Source organism: Lagenorhynchus albirostris, chromosome 7 (genome assembly GCF_949774975.1).
Source record: "Lagenorhynchus albirostris chromosome 7, mLagAlb1.1, whole genome shotgun sequence".
NCBI classification, from domain to species: domain Eukaryota; kingdom Metazoa; phylum Chordata; class Mammalia; order Artiodactyla; family Delphinidae; genus Lagenorhynchus; species Lagenorhynchus albirostris.
The window spans coordinates 89,494,743-89,508,366 of NC_083101.1; the positions used below are offsets into that span (position 1 = coordinate 89,494,743).

Sequence of the window (13,624 nt, forward strand, 5' to 3'; positions counted from 1 at the left end):
GCACTGACAAAGACCCCACAGGAGCTACCTGAAGCTCCACCACGTCAGACTTGGAAATGAGCGACATTGTTAGAAGCCCTGACACAGGAGGGCAAAGTGTGCCATTACCTCTCACAGCTCTGAGGGAGGCTTGGCTGCTTGTCCTGCGAGGCCTGCTCCTGAAATAAAACCATGGAAAGGAGGACAGGTCACATCCATTCCCCCGCGACACAGACGCATCAGTCTGCTGTCTCCCCACCTCCACAGCCCAGCCCGCCACCCGCCTCCTTCTGACTGCAGCAAGCAAACCACGCAGGGTGGCAGGAGTGAGGGGTTTTATGTTAACGCTTGGAGCCAAGCAGATTTCTAAAAGCTGGGGCCACCCCCTTTCCAAACACGCTAACCCACTTTGATCATCCCCATGAGGGAGCACATGGCCCAGGAAGAATTGTCACAGGCCTTCCCATCGCCTCCAAAGAAAAGCACTCTGAATCCATGTGTAAAAATCACGGTCTCCAGCTGGATGTGTCATTAAAGAAAGTGTGACATCCAGGGACAGCAGAGGAAGATAAGAACAGCACCCATGGTGTCCCTGAGCACATGCTTCCACCTTCCCAAGGGCATCCCCAACTTCTAGGGCTGAGACCCAAGGTCACGGCACAGGAGGGCTGCCGTGGTGCTGGGATCAGGGTGACGGAATGGGGGCTGAGACCCAAGGGGAGGGCCACACACCTCCGGGGGCAGCTCCACTGTCAGCTGAACGGCTGGGCAGGGACCAGTGATCCCAGGACCGCTGGGCAGTGGCAGGTTAGCAGGTGGCAGGAGCGCAGTGGTCTGGACAGGCAAGCTCTGAGCAGCTGCCATCACTGTGGGGGCCAGGGAGCCGGGGAGCTGAGGCAGGAGCTCAGGGGCAGTAGGCGGCAGCACTTCTGGCAGAGGTGGGGAGAGAACGGCAGCAGGCGCGGGCACTGTGGGGACCTGGGTGGTGACATCCACGGCATATGGAGGCGGGTGGCCAAGCAGGATCTGGGGGCACAGAGGACAGGGATGCAAATTGGGGTGCGGGCCATGGCATTTCCTGAGGGTCCCGGACCAAAGCAGGCACTTCCACCATCCAGGCAGGTGAGCAGGAAATGCAGACATCCCTCTCCATCCACCCACACCCCACAGACAAATCCAGGAATGTTTGTATGCAGATTTAATGAAACACACAAGAACGGACACTCTCATGTCCCCATCTGTATAAAATCAAACCTAAAACTGCACTTCATCTCTGAACTTCTAGCTGAGTCAGGCTGAGAAGCTGTAAGTACAGCATACACTTAGCACCTGTCTGGGCTCCGTGCCACCACCCTACAGGGCCAGGCCACCACGCTACTCCATCCAAGCCTCCTGTCAGGTCAAAACCCGCATTCCGGGGCTTCCCTGGTGGCGCAGTGGTTGAGAGTCCGCCTGCCGATGCAGGGGACATGGGTTCGTGCCCCGGTCCGGGAAGATCCCACATGCCACGGAGCGGCTGGGCCTGTGAGCTATGGCCGCTGAGCCTGCGTGTCCGGAGCCTGTGCTCCGCAACGGGAGAGGCCACAACAGTGAGGGGCCCGCGTACCGCAAAAAAACAAACAAACAAACAAATCCTGCATTTCAATCCCAGCCATGGCAAGAGGGACTGTGGACCTATGCCTTCCATGGGGTGACTCAGGAGCTGGACCAGATTCCCTACTGTTCCCTCTTGAAAAGCTCTCATGGGGGAAGGCTAAGACAGGCTAAGGGCTCCAGTTCGGGGTTGAGGTTGGGAATGGGAATGACCCGCCACCGGGCCTGCTGGTATGAGACCAATAAGACACGTGGTATGTGGGGTAAGATGCGAAAGCCACAGCCTAGCCGAGGAGCCCTCTCTCCTGCAAAGACACCCCAGCTGGTGCATTCAGGGGAGTCTCTTCCCTCAGCACAGGGAAGCCTCTGGGCGGCCAGACAAGCTCATCAATAAACTACAGACCCTCTGCCAGCCGGACCACAGAGAGGCCACCAGGCCTGGCCAGTGACCTCAAAGCACCCAGCACCTTCTCCAGCCACTGGCTGAGCCAACAACCCAGTGCCAACAGTGTGCCAGGCCAGCATGTGGCGTAAGGCACGGGCCCAGCAATGACACCACAGACCCCCAGGCCTCCACTCGGCCCTTGGCCTTCCCCAAATGGCCCTGACCCGAGTCAGTGTTACTCCAAGTAACAGACCAGGGAGGTGCCTGCTCAGTCAAGGCACTGGACTGATGCAGCTCCTCACACTGGTTTTCAAACAAACACCAGCCTATTGGTCAATGAAAATCGTCCCTTCCTTCTCCGAGTACAAATCCCTTCTTCCGCACCATCTGCGGAAAGGCCTCCGGGCACACAGGCTGGGCAGGGAGCTGGGCCACAGTGGGGTGAATGGACAGGGCAGCCACACCCTGTGGACAGAAACATCCAGGAGAATCTGTGCATACTTAGGACATAGTGCCTTACTCTAGAATGGATTCAGTACAAAACGAGCTAGGGGGACACCTGGCCCCTTAGCACACTTCCAGGATGAATCTTCATGACCAAATCAAAAGGGCAGGAGCCTGAGCTCAAACGGCAGAGGACACGCCCAACAGGCACAAAGCTCTTGAGGCTTAGAGCCAGGGTGGGGCCAGGTGGGAGGGCGCCCAGGTAAGAGGCCCTGAGGTGGGAGGGCTCCCAAGTAAGAGGCTCCCTAGGTGGGGGGATGCCCAGATGAGAGCCTCCCCAAGGTGAGAGCCCCCCACAAGGTGAGAGCCCCACGCCAGCTCCTCTCCTCACGTGAGGGTGGATAACTGCCCTGGAGCTCCAAAACACGCATGGGCTGCGCAGGTGCATGGAGCCACGGGGAGGTCCACCCAGCCAGCAGGGTACGTGTCCCTGTATCCCTTCACTGCCAGCCCAACAAGCTGCCCATGGTCCCCACCTGATTCTGAGACATCATCCTTGTCTGCCATGACTGCCTTGGAACCAATAACCCATGTACACCCAGCACTGCCCAGTCCACAACCAACAGATCCCGTCAGAACCCCATCTGCCTCATTTCCCAGTTGCTGAGATGGGGGTTACCCGCCTACTTTACTTTGACAGGCAACAAGACAGGCAGCGTGAGCCTCTCCAGCATCCACGGAGCGGCTGACACAGCTGCACCGAGACTGCCAACCCTATCCAGGTGAAGGCAGGTGCCACAATGCCCAGGAGCCCCCCCACCACAAGCAGCTGCTACTGACACTTGGGAAGGAACCAAGAGTGGAGCTTCTAGCCACCCCAATCCCCAAGGCTCCTAACACGTGCTGGGAGGCGAGAGGAGGCAGCAGACACCCCCCATGCTGGATGAGACGCTGCAGCCATGGGACAGAGCTGCCTGCTTGTCCATTCCCACTCTGCTACCGGGGTCAAGGTGCTGAGAAGGAGCAGAGGTCCATGAACTCCTTGTGTGCTAAGGGGTCTCCCAGTGCCTAGAGGGTGGGCCCTGGCCAGCAGGTGGGTTACCTGACTCCCAGCACTGGCGGCCGGAGCAGCCTGCTCGGCAAGGCGGGCAACACTTGGCTTGTGGGGTTGTGGCAGCATGGGGGGTGCCGGGTGGGGAGGGGCAGCCCGCACATTCTGCGCTGCATGGAGGGGAGAAGGCGGGACGTCGCTGGGCACCATCTGCGGAAAGGCCGCCGGGTACACAGGCTGGGCAGGGAGCTGGGCCACAGTGGGGTGAATGGACAGGGCAGCCACACCCTGTGGAGCCACAGCCAGCAGAGGGATGCCAGTAGCAGTGGCCGCCACGTTTGGCACGATGGTCTGGCATGGGACGGCCAGTGGTGCCCCTGCAGGGTGGGGCAGCTTGACTGTCTGCAGAGGCAGGGCCGGTGACGTGGGCAGGGGAGCAGTGGTGGCACTGAGTGGGAGGCTTGGCAAGATGACAGCTGGAGAGAAATACTGAGAGGGGGGAGGCACGGCGGGCCCACTGGTGGCTGGCAGGTCAGGAAGGGCTGCAGGGAGGCTGTCGACTGTGGCCAGTGGAGCGATGGGGGGGACAACAGGAAGTGGAGGCATCTGAAAGAGAACAAGCATGTCAGCCCCACCAAGACTTGGCCGTGTCTGCAGCACATCTGCACTGGGTGAGAGGGTCCACGTCACCCACAGCTTCTGCCCCAACACACTTTTGTGTAGCTTCTATGGAAGGGAACAAAAACAAACCCAATTTAAATGGAACCAAGTGTATGATACCATCAAACAGAAGGAAAGGCAGGAGGCCTCAGAAGGGTGTGGGGTGCAGACATGACCTTCAAGACAGCCCCGCCTTCAGCACCACCTCAAAGGGGCTCAGGCTGGGCCATGCTGAGGCTACTGCTAGGTGACTGCAAGGACATCAGGGGTTATAACAGTGACCATCAGATTCACAGCTTTGGCATGTTCTCATTCAGAAAGACCAGGACTGCCAGAGCTACCGGACTGGCCCCAAACATCTGAAATTACTTTGCCTGATTCCCTCCAATCTGTATAAATTCACACTGAGACCAAATTCTTCAACAGGTTATCTCAAGAAAAGCATATCTTCCAGCCCCTCCTTGCTGGCCGAATGCCCCTGTGCCATGCATCCTGGGAGACAGCAGCGTCTCACAACAGCAGAGCTCTGGAACCTTCAGTGTCTGCTTGTCCATCCTGGAGACATCTCGTGGATCTAGCCCTTCAAACATTTCAGCAGATTCTCTGACAGTTCTCTCTAAAATAAAGCTTTTCTGGTTGCGGGCACACGAGCATTGCATAATATGTGCCTTTGTGTAATTATAAGACAGCGAAAATATGCAAACTGACCTCTGTGTATTTGAAAAGCAACTAAATGCCCGACCACCAGGAGCAAGGTGGTGGGTGAACTAGATGATGAAAGTGACTCCAATGCAGGAGTAATGAGGACAAGGCTGGTGACAGGCAACTGCTGACATGAAAGAACCTTCTGGGTGGTGCCTATAAACCGCAGGAACACTCACAGCTTCACTTCCCATCCTAGCTCTGCCAACACACTATAATGGGATCCATGAAACGAAAGCCGTCCCGTGATCAAGGTTCACTGGAAACATGCATGACCACTGACAGCATTAGCCTGAGTGACAGCACCCAAGCATCAACCACGTGCTATCAAGTGATACTGGTCCCGTGATGCTCCCCCGAAGACGGGCATCAGAAGTCACTTTTACAGTCAACTCTTCTTTGTAGTTGGCGAGCTGCTCGGCTGTCCCCTGGACTCCCAAGAATCCAGGGTCAGCACAGCCTCGAGTAGCTCTGTGGAGGACGGTGACTATAGCTACGTGCTCACAGCCCCATCCTGGCTTCTCTGGTCTGACTCTGGACTAAACCTTTCCCCATCCTAGATGCATGTGGGGCAGAAGTCAAAGGCAGGAGAGCACGGCAGCCCAGCCGCCCTGTCATCAGGGAGTGTCTGTCTCTTGAGGGACCCGTGTGCCCTGAGGACAAGGAACAGCCAACCAGACTGGGGGAGAAGGTGAGGCTGTAGGGCAGGGGACAGAGAGGTACCTGTGGAGGGACTTGAGCAAGTGGCTGCAGGGGCGCCGGAGGCATCTGGAGGGGCTTCAGCTGAGCAGGGGCCACCACCTGGGAGGTTGGAGCCAGGTATGGAGGCAGGTTGGGGGGCACCGGCTGGAGGGGGCCCACAGGCTGTGGGGCCAGGACCTGTGGCAGCGGTACCGGCTGGGTCAGGTGAGGAGGCTAGAAAGAGAGAGGGGCTTCTCTTAGACCAGTGCCCTCCTGAGATACACCTATGTACTTAGACACAACAGAATATATCGACTCACACACATGCACACACACACATACCCACACACATGTTCAAACACCCAGGCTGGAGCCCAGGACACACAGATCTGGGAGGACCACTGTGTGCAACGGGGACCTTCTGAGTGCTGCGGAACCCTGAACTCCACAGACACAAGAGACCCACCCCCACTCCCATCTACACCCTGGGCCCTGGGGAACTGCAGAGAAGGCGTATAGGGGGCCTGGACCAGAGAAGGCGTATAGGGGGCCTGGAACTGCAGAGAAGGCGTATAGGGGGCCTGGACCTGCCAGGAGGCTCACAGACACTGGGCTCAGGCCAGCCAATACGGATGGGGAGACCGAGGCACCCATGGTACCCATAAAGAGGGGCAGCCAGCACTCACCTGGTGGGCGGGGGGTGTGGGCTGGCCTGGGCCTGTCGGCACAGGGGCACTGGGCGGCGGCAGCCCAGGGGCGAAGCTCATGGCCGGCTCCGGGAAAGGCTGCTGTGGGAGCAGAGGGCGGGCGGGGGGCGGGATGGAGGCCACCGACAGGCCAGGCTGCAAAAAGCACCCAGAGCCACACTCAGGAGCTGTCCTAAGGAGCCCTGCCAAGCACACACTCACCATCTCCAGGGACCCATCTCTCACTCCCCGTGCCTGCCATCCTGCCAGGGACCCTTTCCGAGGAACATGATGCAGCAGAAGCAAGGTGTGGAGGTCCCTAAACCAAGAACAGCCACACCTCCCAACCAGGGAATGTCCTAGAACTTCAGCTCCACAGAATATCATGCTGTGAGAAAAGATCATTAAAAGAGATTTGTGGAACCTTGGAAAACGCTTGTTATGACATTAAATGAGGGAAAGATAAAAAGGCATACGTGTCTTGTTCATAAGACAATATAAAATGTGTACAGGTGGATATATTCACAAACAGAATATGGAAACGTGGGAATAAAACGTGGGACAGAGCTGGAGAGAGGGGTGCCCTGAAGAGCTGCGAGTCTCCCATGACTCACCCATCAGGAAAGAAACAAGGCCACAGACGTGAGCCCTCACCGCCAAGCACAGCATAGACATGGACTAGGAAAGAGTCAGAAATCTGAGTAGTGGATGTTTGATGCTATTAAGAACAGCTGCTAACTTGTGCATTTTTAGGTGCAATGATGGTACGGGGTTTTGTTTTCAGAGTCTTGATCCTGAAGAGATATAGACTGAAATATCTTGGGGCAAAACATCTTTCTGTCTAGGATTTACTTCAAAATAGTGGGGATGTGAGAAGCAGGTGAGAGCTATGGAAAAAAACACAGAGATGACTTCTGAAGGTGAGAGCACATCGACATCAGAAAGTTCTCTCACTTGTTTTCTAGATGAAACACGTGATTTCCAAAACCATTATCACTCATTTCATCTTCTGCAGTAAACACTTTATGAAAAGCAGCATGGGGTAGAATGGAACCTCTCCTTTGCGTTCACTTGAAGCCACAGGGTGGAATGAGTCACGTGTGCACGTGTTCCTAGAGCCGCAATCCCTAGCCCAGCAGGAGTCAGGAGCTCAGGCAGCCTGGAGGCCTCAGAGGAGCGGCTTGTACTCCTGACTCCACCGTCTGTGCCACTTCTTCCCTGGGTCCCAGGGGCAAATCACCATGGCAACCCTCCCCAGGAGCCCTCAGTGCACCCTGGGGACCCCTTCTGTCCAAGGTGTTTTTGCATAAATAGGCAAAAGATGGGAGAGAACACTCCAGCCAATTTTGGGTGCATCCTGGCCAGGCCCTCGACCTACCTGTGCACGGGCATCCCGGCCTGTGAGCCAAAACTAGGACAGGGGCAGTGCTGCAGGGACCTGGGTGGAGAGCACACTGTGGGGCCAGGGAAAGTATGATCCTGCCCTAGAGGGGATGAGGGCCGGTGGAAGGTTCTGGCTCAGCCCTAGCATGGGTGACCTAAAGCCGAGAACCACTGCTCTGAGAAGCAGGTGGCCTTCTCATAAATGAACTCTTCCTGCTCTAAAATCATATTTCACTTAATTTTGTGAAACGAGTCAAACTGCAGATGAATACTGGGTTCCAGTCAGCAGAGGCAAATGCTTCAACTGCTTTTCCAAAGGGACTTTCTGAGCCTGAGCAGTCAGGAGGGGAGGGAAGAGAGACAGAGGTGGCCAGAAAGGCTGGGGCCCGGCACTCAGCAGCCCCAAAAGGCAGCCACAGTGTGAGAGTGCGTGATTGAAAGCACACGTGAGAGCGTGGAGTGAGAGCACATGTGAGAGCACGTTGGGAGCCACTGTAACGTGAGGCAGGAGACGCTCTTTGGGCAGGGGCACTGGCCCTGACCACTTCTGGGCCTGAGGGGCATCTAAATCTCTCTCTGGACCCCTCTCCACAGCCTGGCTCAAGGGCAACTTCCCTGGGACTGACCATTTGGGACTGGGAAGCAAGCAATTGTTTTGCTTTCTTTAACATTAAAAAAAATCAAAATAAAAAAACAAATGCTAAATGTGACTCCCTCATCTAGCAATTTCCATCTCATCTAACAAATTATTCCACAGGCATAAAGAAGCATGAGGCCCTTTCAATCCTACTTCTCAAACATCACTGAAAATGCTTCCCGTGATTTGGTCGTTTCCATACCTCTAACTTTTAACAGCTGCATATGTGGTGGAGAAATGCCAGGAGATACTTAACACTCCCTCAGTGAAGCCAGACACTGAGACAAAATCAAAGGCTTCATTACTATAAATGATGCTTTTCTGTCACCTTTGCAACAGTCAGAAGTAACTTTTCAGGCCCAGCGTCAGTCACAGGGCGGGACCTTGCCAGGTTTATCACAGCTTTGCAAGCACTGGGTGTCACTGGGCTCTGTTTCCAGTATTTTCTCATCTGGCAGGTCTTCGAGGGTACACCATAGGCTGCTCCAGCCTGCAGCCCTGCAGTTACTGGCAAGGATGGACCTCCCACGGGCCTGCTTTTGCATGGCTGGGAACTGACAACAGGCCAGCACCAACTAGATGGACCATCACAGACTCTAGTCCATGTGGACAGGAACTCTGGCCAGAAGGGGTGGGCTGACTCACCACGGCAGGCTGCTGGTAGGCCCCCAGTGAGGGCAGGCTATGTGGCAGGACAGGCCCGTCACTCACGCTCACTGGGGGGCTGCACACACACTGGGCGGGGGGCTGCACTCCATCCACCAGCGAGCCCAGCACAACGCTCTGCTGGCTGCTCTGCGAGTCCGAATACACCGTGGAGCCCTGGCCACTGTCAAACGTGCTGTCCGCTGGGGAAGGAGGACAAAAGCACAGCTCAAAGCGGGCACCCCCAAACATCACCCCCACAGCACTCCAGCAAGTCTCAGGGAACGCAAACATGGGATAGCTTGTCCTCGTGTTTTCTTCTGTAAAACAAAGACTTGGTTACATTTCCAGATCACATACATAATAAATGTGTGTCATTAAAAAAAATCAACTAAAGAATGGTACAGGGGGCTGTAATTGTACCACCCAGCAATGGCCCTGGCAGCCTGCCCACACACTGCCTGACATCTGTTGGTGCTCACCATGGGCCACCGTGGATCCAAGGTGGGTACCTTGCACCACCCTCTGTAGGCAGGACAACTTCCACCAGCTTACAGATAGGGACCTCATCTGGCACCTGACCTGGCCTTGAAAGTGAGCACTTTCAGCTCTTCAAAGGCACCAGATGGAACGTCCAAGTTAGGAAAAGCTACAGTCATGTGGAGGAAAGAACTACCACCTGAGTTTTATAGCAGGGGAGGGAGGTCTCAGGACCCTGACCACCTCCACTCACCACAGCAAAGAGCCTGAAGTAGGAAGACCTGGGTCCAAATCTAGCCCCTCGCTTCACAGGCCCAGGTGTAACGTGGTTGGAAAACGGGGCGGACGAGGTGCCTGCCCCACAGAGAGGCCATAAAAGGGGGACCCGGAGAGTCCACGGCCCAAGGCAGCCCCCCAAGAGGCCAGCCTCACCCAAGATCAGCCCAGATTGGCCATCAAACCCAGCCTGGGTGGAAGGAGCTGCCTGCACATGGGGGCACAGACAAGACTGCCACGGCCCACAGGCTGGTCTCACCAAGCCTGGGAAGACACCTGGGAAGACAGGGCGCCTGCATGGTCATGCCAGGCAAGAGTGAAAAGCAAAAACCTGTTTGAAGTGGCACTTTTGTTTTACTGCCTCCAGGTTCCAAAAGCTACATAAGCATTAGGATTTGTCACCTATGAACACCAAGCTATTTCTATGGGGCACCTTTTGGCCTACGTGTCCATTTGTAATTTAAACAAATAAAGTAAAAGAGGACTCTTGTTGGCTTTGCAACAAAATAATTTTTCCCAAGAGCTGATCAGAACTTATTTTGACCCAGGAAGACTTAAGAATGGTGAGGTTTGATTGTGCAAAACCAATTTACCAAGTGGCTCTGAGTTTTGATGAGGTGGCTGGTAGTCATTGCTACTTAGAGACAGAGACAGCATTTGCACATGAGAGACAGAGTGTGGGCACACGAGACAGAGACAGAGAGGTGAGTGCATGAGAGAGAGTGTACAGACCAATTTCAGGTACAGTGACTCTAACCATATATGTGACACTTTATATTTTTAAAGTGAATGTGTTTATTTGTATAATAAAAATTATTTTTAAAAATCACTTTTAACCTATTGACAAATTGTGTTCTCACAGTCACAGATGCTGGCCCAGGCTTGAGCCTGATCTGGTTAGCTGGTGGGCAGCTAACAGAAAACAGAGTGGGGAGTCAAAACATATGATATTTGCTGCACCTTCCAATATATGAAAGTGTGTGTGTGCCCATCTTGTTATCTAAGACCAGGTCCCCTCCAGTGATGTGTGTGCTGCTTGCGTCTACATTAGTTCATCTTTATGAAGCACAGTGTGGTCCAGCCGGCCCCAGGCACTGCGGCCAGAGGGATGGCTGAGCACAGGCTTTCTGTTCTGACCCACTGCAAGGTGCAGAAGAGCATGTGCAGGGTGCTGTGGGTTACAGATTAGAGGGAGACACAGGGGTGCCCACGTGTGTGCACGTGTGCCCATGCGCCTGTGCACATGCACTCGTGTGGGTATATTCTACGTGCACACATGTATGTATGTATGCATATGCATGTTGAGCGTGTGTGTGGTAGACTGCAGGTATAGGTTACGTCTGGAAGTTATTATCTCTGGAAGTTAAAGTTAAAAGACTTAAAACATCAGTGACCTCCAGGGAGGAAAATTAACTGGTTTCTGCTGTATACCCTCTTGGATTTTCTGAATTTTATAAAATGTGACTAAATATAGTCTACTTTAGAGAAATTACGGTAAATAGGTAAAACTGTTTTTGAGAAGCATGGCCACTACGTGAAGCACACTCATTCTTAGTCAGTCAGGAAGGGGATCTGTTTGCAGACAGAACGCCCACCCTAAACTCATCTGTTGATTCACATGTATGCAACGGGTCGAGCCTGTGTCACAACATCTTACCACAGCAGAGCATTTTCTAGGTCACAGACTGTATCTGTTCAAAGTTCAACAAAAGGAGATTTCTTAATTCCTGTCCTAGAAATTTTTCAACTAAAAATTATGTTTTCAGAGTGTGTAGTGGTATGTCAGGAGTGGAAAGCCTTTTCCTGCAAAAACTTTATGCTCTTGAACTAATTTTTCGGTTCATCAGAAAATGGAGTGATGATGTGGCGATTCTGTTCTCCAAAGCAAACTTGAGCAGGTAGGAGAGAAGTAAACAGTAGGCAACCTATCTCAAAGTGATGGCCAGCCAGCCGATGGTTTGAATTCAAACAGCCTGCTTTGAAAAATGTTTAGCTATTTTACTGATAAAGAAAGGATGTAACTATTAAATAGATTACACAGACTATTTTGGTCTTTCCACACAAACAACCTGAAATAGTGGCTTGGGCAGGTGGCTCAGCTCTCCATGCTTATTCACAGAACAGACAGAAAAGGCTACATCCCCCATCCTCAGCTCACGGCTAAATTTTTAGGATACTGAGGACTTCCACTTAGACATGGAGAAGACACAGGATTCTTCATTCCAGTGGTCTGAGATGAAGCCAGCTACAAAGTGACTCCCACCAATCCATTAGTGACACTCTCTGGGAAACACACTAAAGGTCTCAAAAGTTCAGTACCAGAAGGGAGATAACCTTGGGGACGGACAATCCGAGCAGCAAAAGTCACAACCAAGACCACGGCATGACTAGAGGCTGCAGCCACTGGCAGCCCCAGGACCACAGCATGTGGCACAGACGCCTCCACTGGTCAGCGACTCCAGGCCTGAGGCCCAGCCCTCAGGTTCCCTGTGAGGCGGGGACTGATATATTCCAGACGGGATAAGTAGCTGAACTAAACAAGCTCTATCCCTGCTGGCTCGGGGGGCGCAGGAGGTTCTGGGTCTCCCTGGATATTTGTCCCCCACCTGTCCTGAGAAGCTGGACTTCAGGGAGACTTAAACCCCTCTGGGAACAGATCTCTTTGCAATGTGGGGATGCTTCCAGTGCCCTCCCTGGAAGAATGTTTGCCCACACCAATCATTCATACCCGCGGGGTGGGCTAAGGGGAGGGCGGCAGGGCAGGGGGGCCCTGGGGAGGGCAGCACTCACAGGCCAGGGAGGTGGCGCTGGCCGGCAGCGCAGGGGTGAGGAGGTGCTGGTCGGCCTCGGGCTCCTCCAGCTCTGGCGGCCCAGCCTGAGAGTGGTAGGTCACCTGGACCTGCAGGGGTGTGGGTGGGCCCCTGGCCTTGTCAGGGCTGCCGGGGTCCCGCTGCTCCTGGGGCTGCAGCGCTGGCCAGATCCTCTTCCGCCGCCACTGGATCAATGCCACGCGGTCACGGATGGACTTGGCCACAATCTTCACATCACTCTCGTGGAAAAATCCTGACTCAATCTGCAAAGGAAATCACCGTGTCATGACTGGGATGGGCCCCACCCACATGCCCCACTACCAGGCAACCCTGCCGTATGCACCGCTGCCTCCTGCTCGTGGGGTCTCTGCCCAAAGTCCCCTCCTCGGGTCCCTCACCCCCATCACCAAGCTCGCTCCTCTCGTGGACGCTCTCGTCATCCCGTAAGTAAATATCCTCCCGCCATCGACTGCAGATCCACAGGGAGAGTGACCATCTAAACCTACACTGACCCGGCTCCTGGTCGGCGGCAACACAGCAGATGCTCGTAACCATGGGCTGGATGTGTGAGGGAGAAGGGAAGAACCTCATCTGCCTCTGGCAGGGCCAAAACTCAGAGTGGCCCCTCACTGGCTGGGCCGCAGGGCTTTCATGGAGCCCCTTGCTCAGGCTGGCCGAGGGCGGGAAAGAGGTCCTGGCTGCCTCTGTGTGCTCAGGGACAGGGACAAGTAGCCTCAATCAGTCCTCAGTGCTGTCCTGGACATTCTCTGAGAAGTCACAGAGGCTGGGGGAAGGAGGCACATTTAGTAACAAGAGACCAGAAAGGTGTGTACCCATGCCTAGCAAAATTCTGAACCCAATTTTCCCAACGGAGCATTTGAGAGCATTTGTAAATGAATCAAGGATCTCCAGGAAACATCAGAGTGCTCTCTGAGAATATTTATGGCAAAACCACAAAACGGCGGAAGCCAGGCTCCTCGCCGTCACTGTGGGATTCCCCATGTGAAACAGGAGAAAACCAGAGAACAAACCTTGGGGCGCTGGCATCATGTGAACTCACGGTTTTCAAAGTACAACACACATAAATACACCAGATGTAGATGTGAGTGTGTACATTTATGGTGTAGCATGTGCTTCTGAACCGAGTGGGCCCAGGCCAACGACCGGAGCTTGGCCGCTGTGAGAGTGGGTTCAGGCTTGCAGGGAAAGGGC

General features: G+C 54.4%; 1 protein-coding gene across 10 annotated transcripts in view; it reads right to left on the reverse strand.

Annotated features, from left to right (window-relative positions):
* The window catches only part of WNK2 (WNK lysine deficient protein kinase 2), a 158,115-nt gene that overhangs the window by 86,574 nt on the left and 57,917 nt on the right, over positions 1–13,624 (reverse strand). For 5 of the 10 annotated variants that reach the window (XM_060155447.1, XM_060155445.1, XM_060155443.1 and 2 more), the window contains exons 8-14: positions 12,393–12,675; positions 8,847–9,049; positions 6,182–6,337; positions 5,538–5,729; positions 3,504–4,058; positions 712–1,005; positions 109–158 (exon numbers count right to left, since the gene is read on the reverse strand). In XM_060155447.1, the coding sequence (XP_060011430.1) occupies positions 109–158; positions 712–1,005; positions 3,504–4,058; positions 5,538–5,729; positions 6,182–6,337; positions 8,847–9,049; positions 12,393–12,675 (1,733 nt within the window). The remainder of the gene's footprint in view (positions 1–108; positions 159–711; positions 1,006–3,503; positions 4,059–5,537; positions 5,730–6,181; positions 6,338–8,846; positions 9,050–12,392; positions 12,676–13,624) is intronic. The other 5 variants (XM_060155441.1, XM_060155440.1, XM_060155444.1 and 2 more) reach the window with 5 other exon arrangements.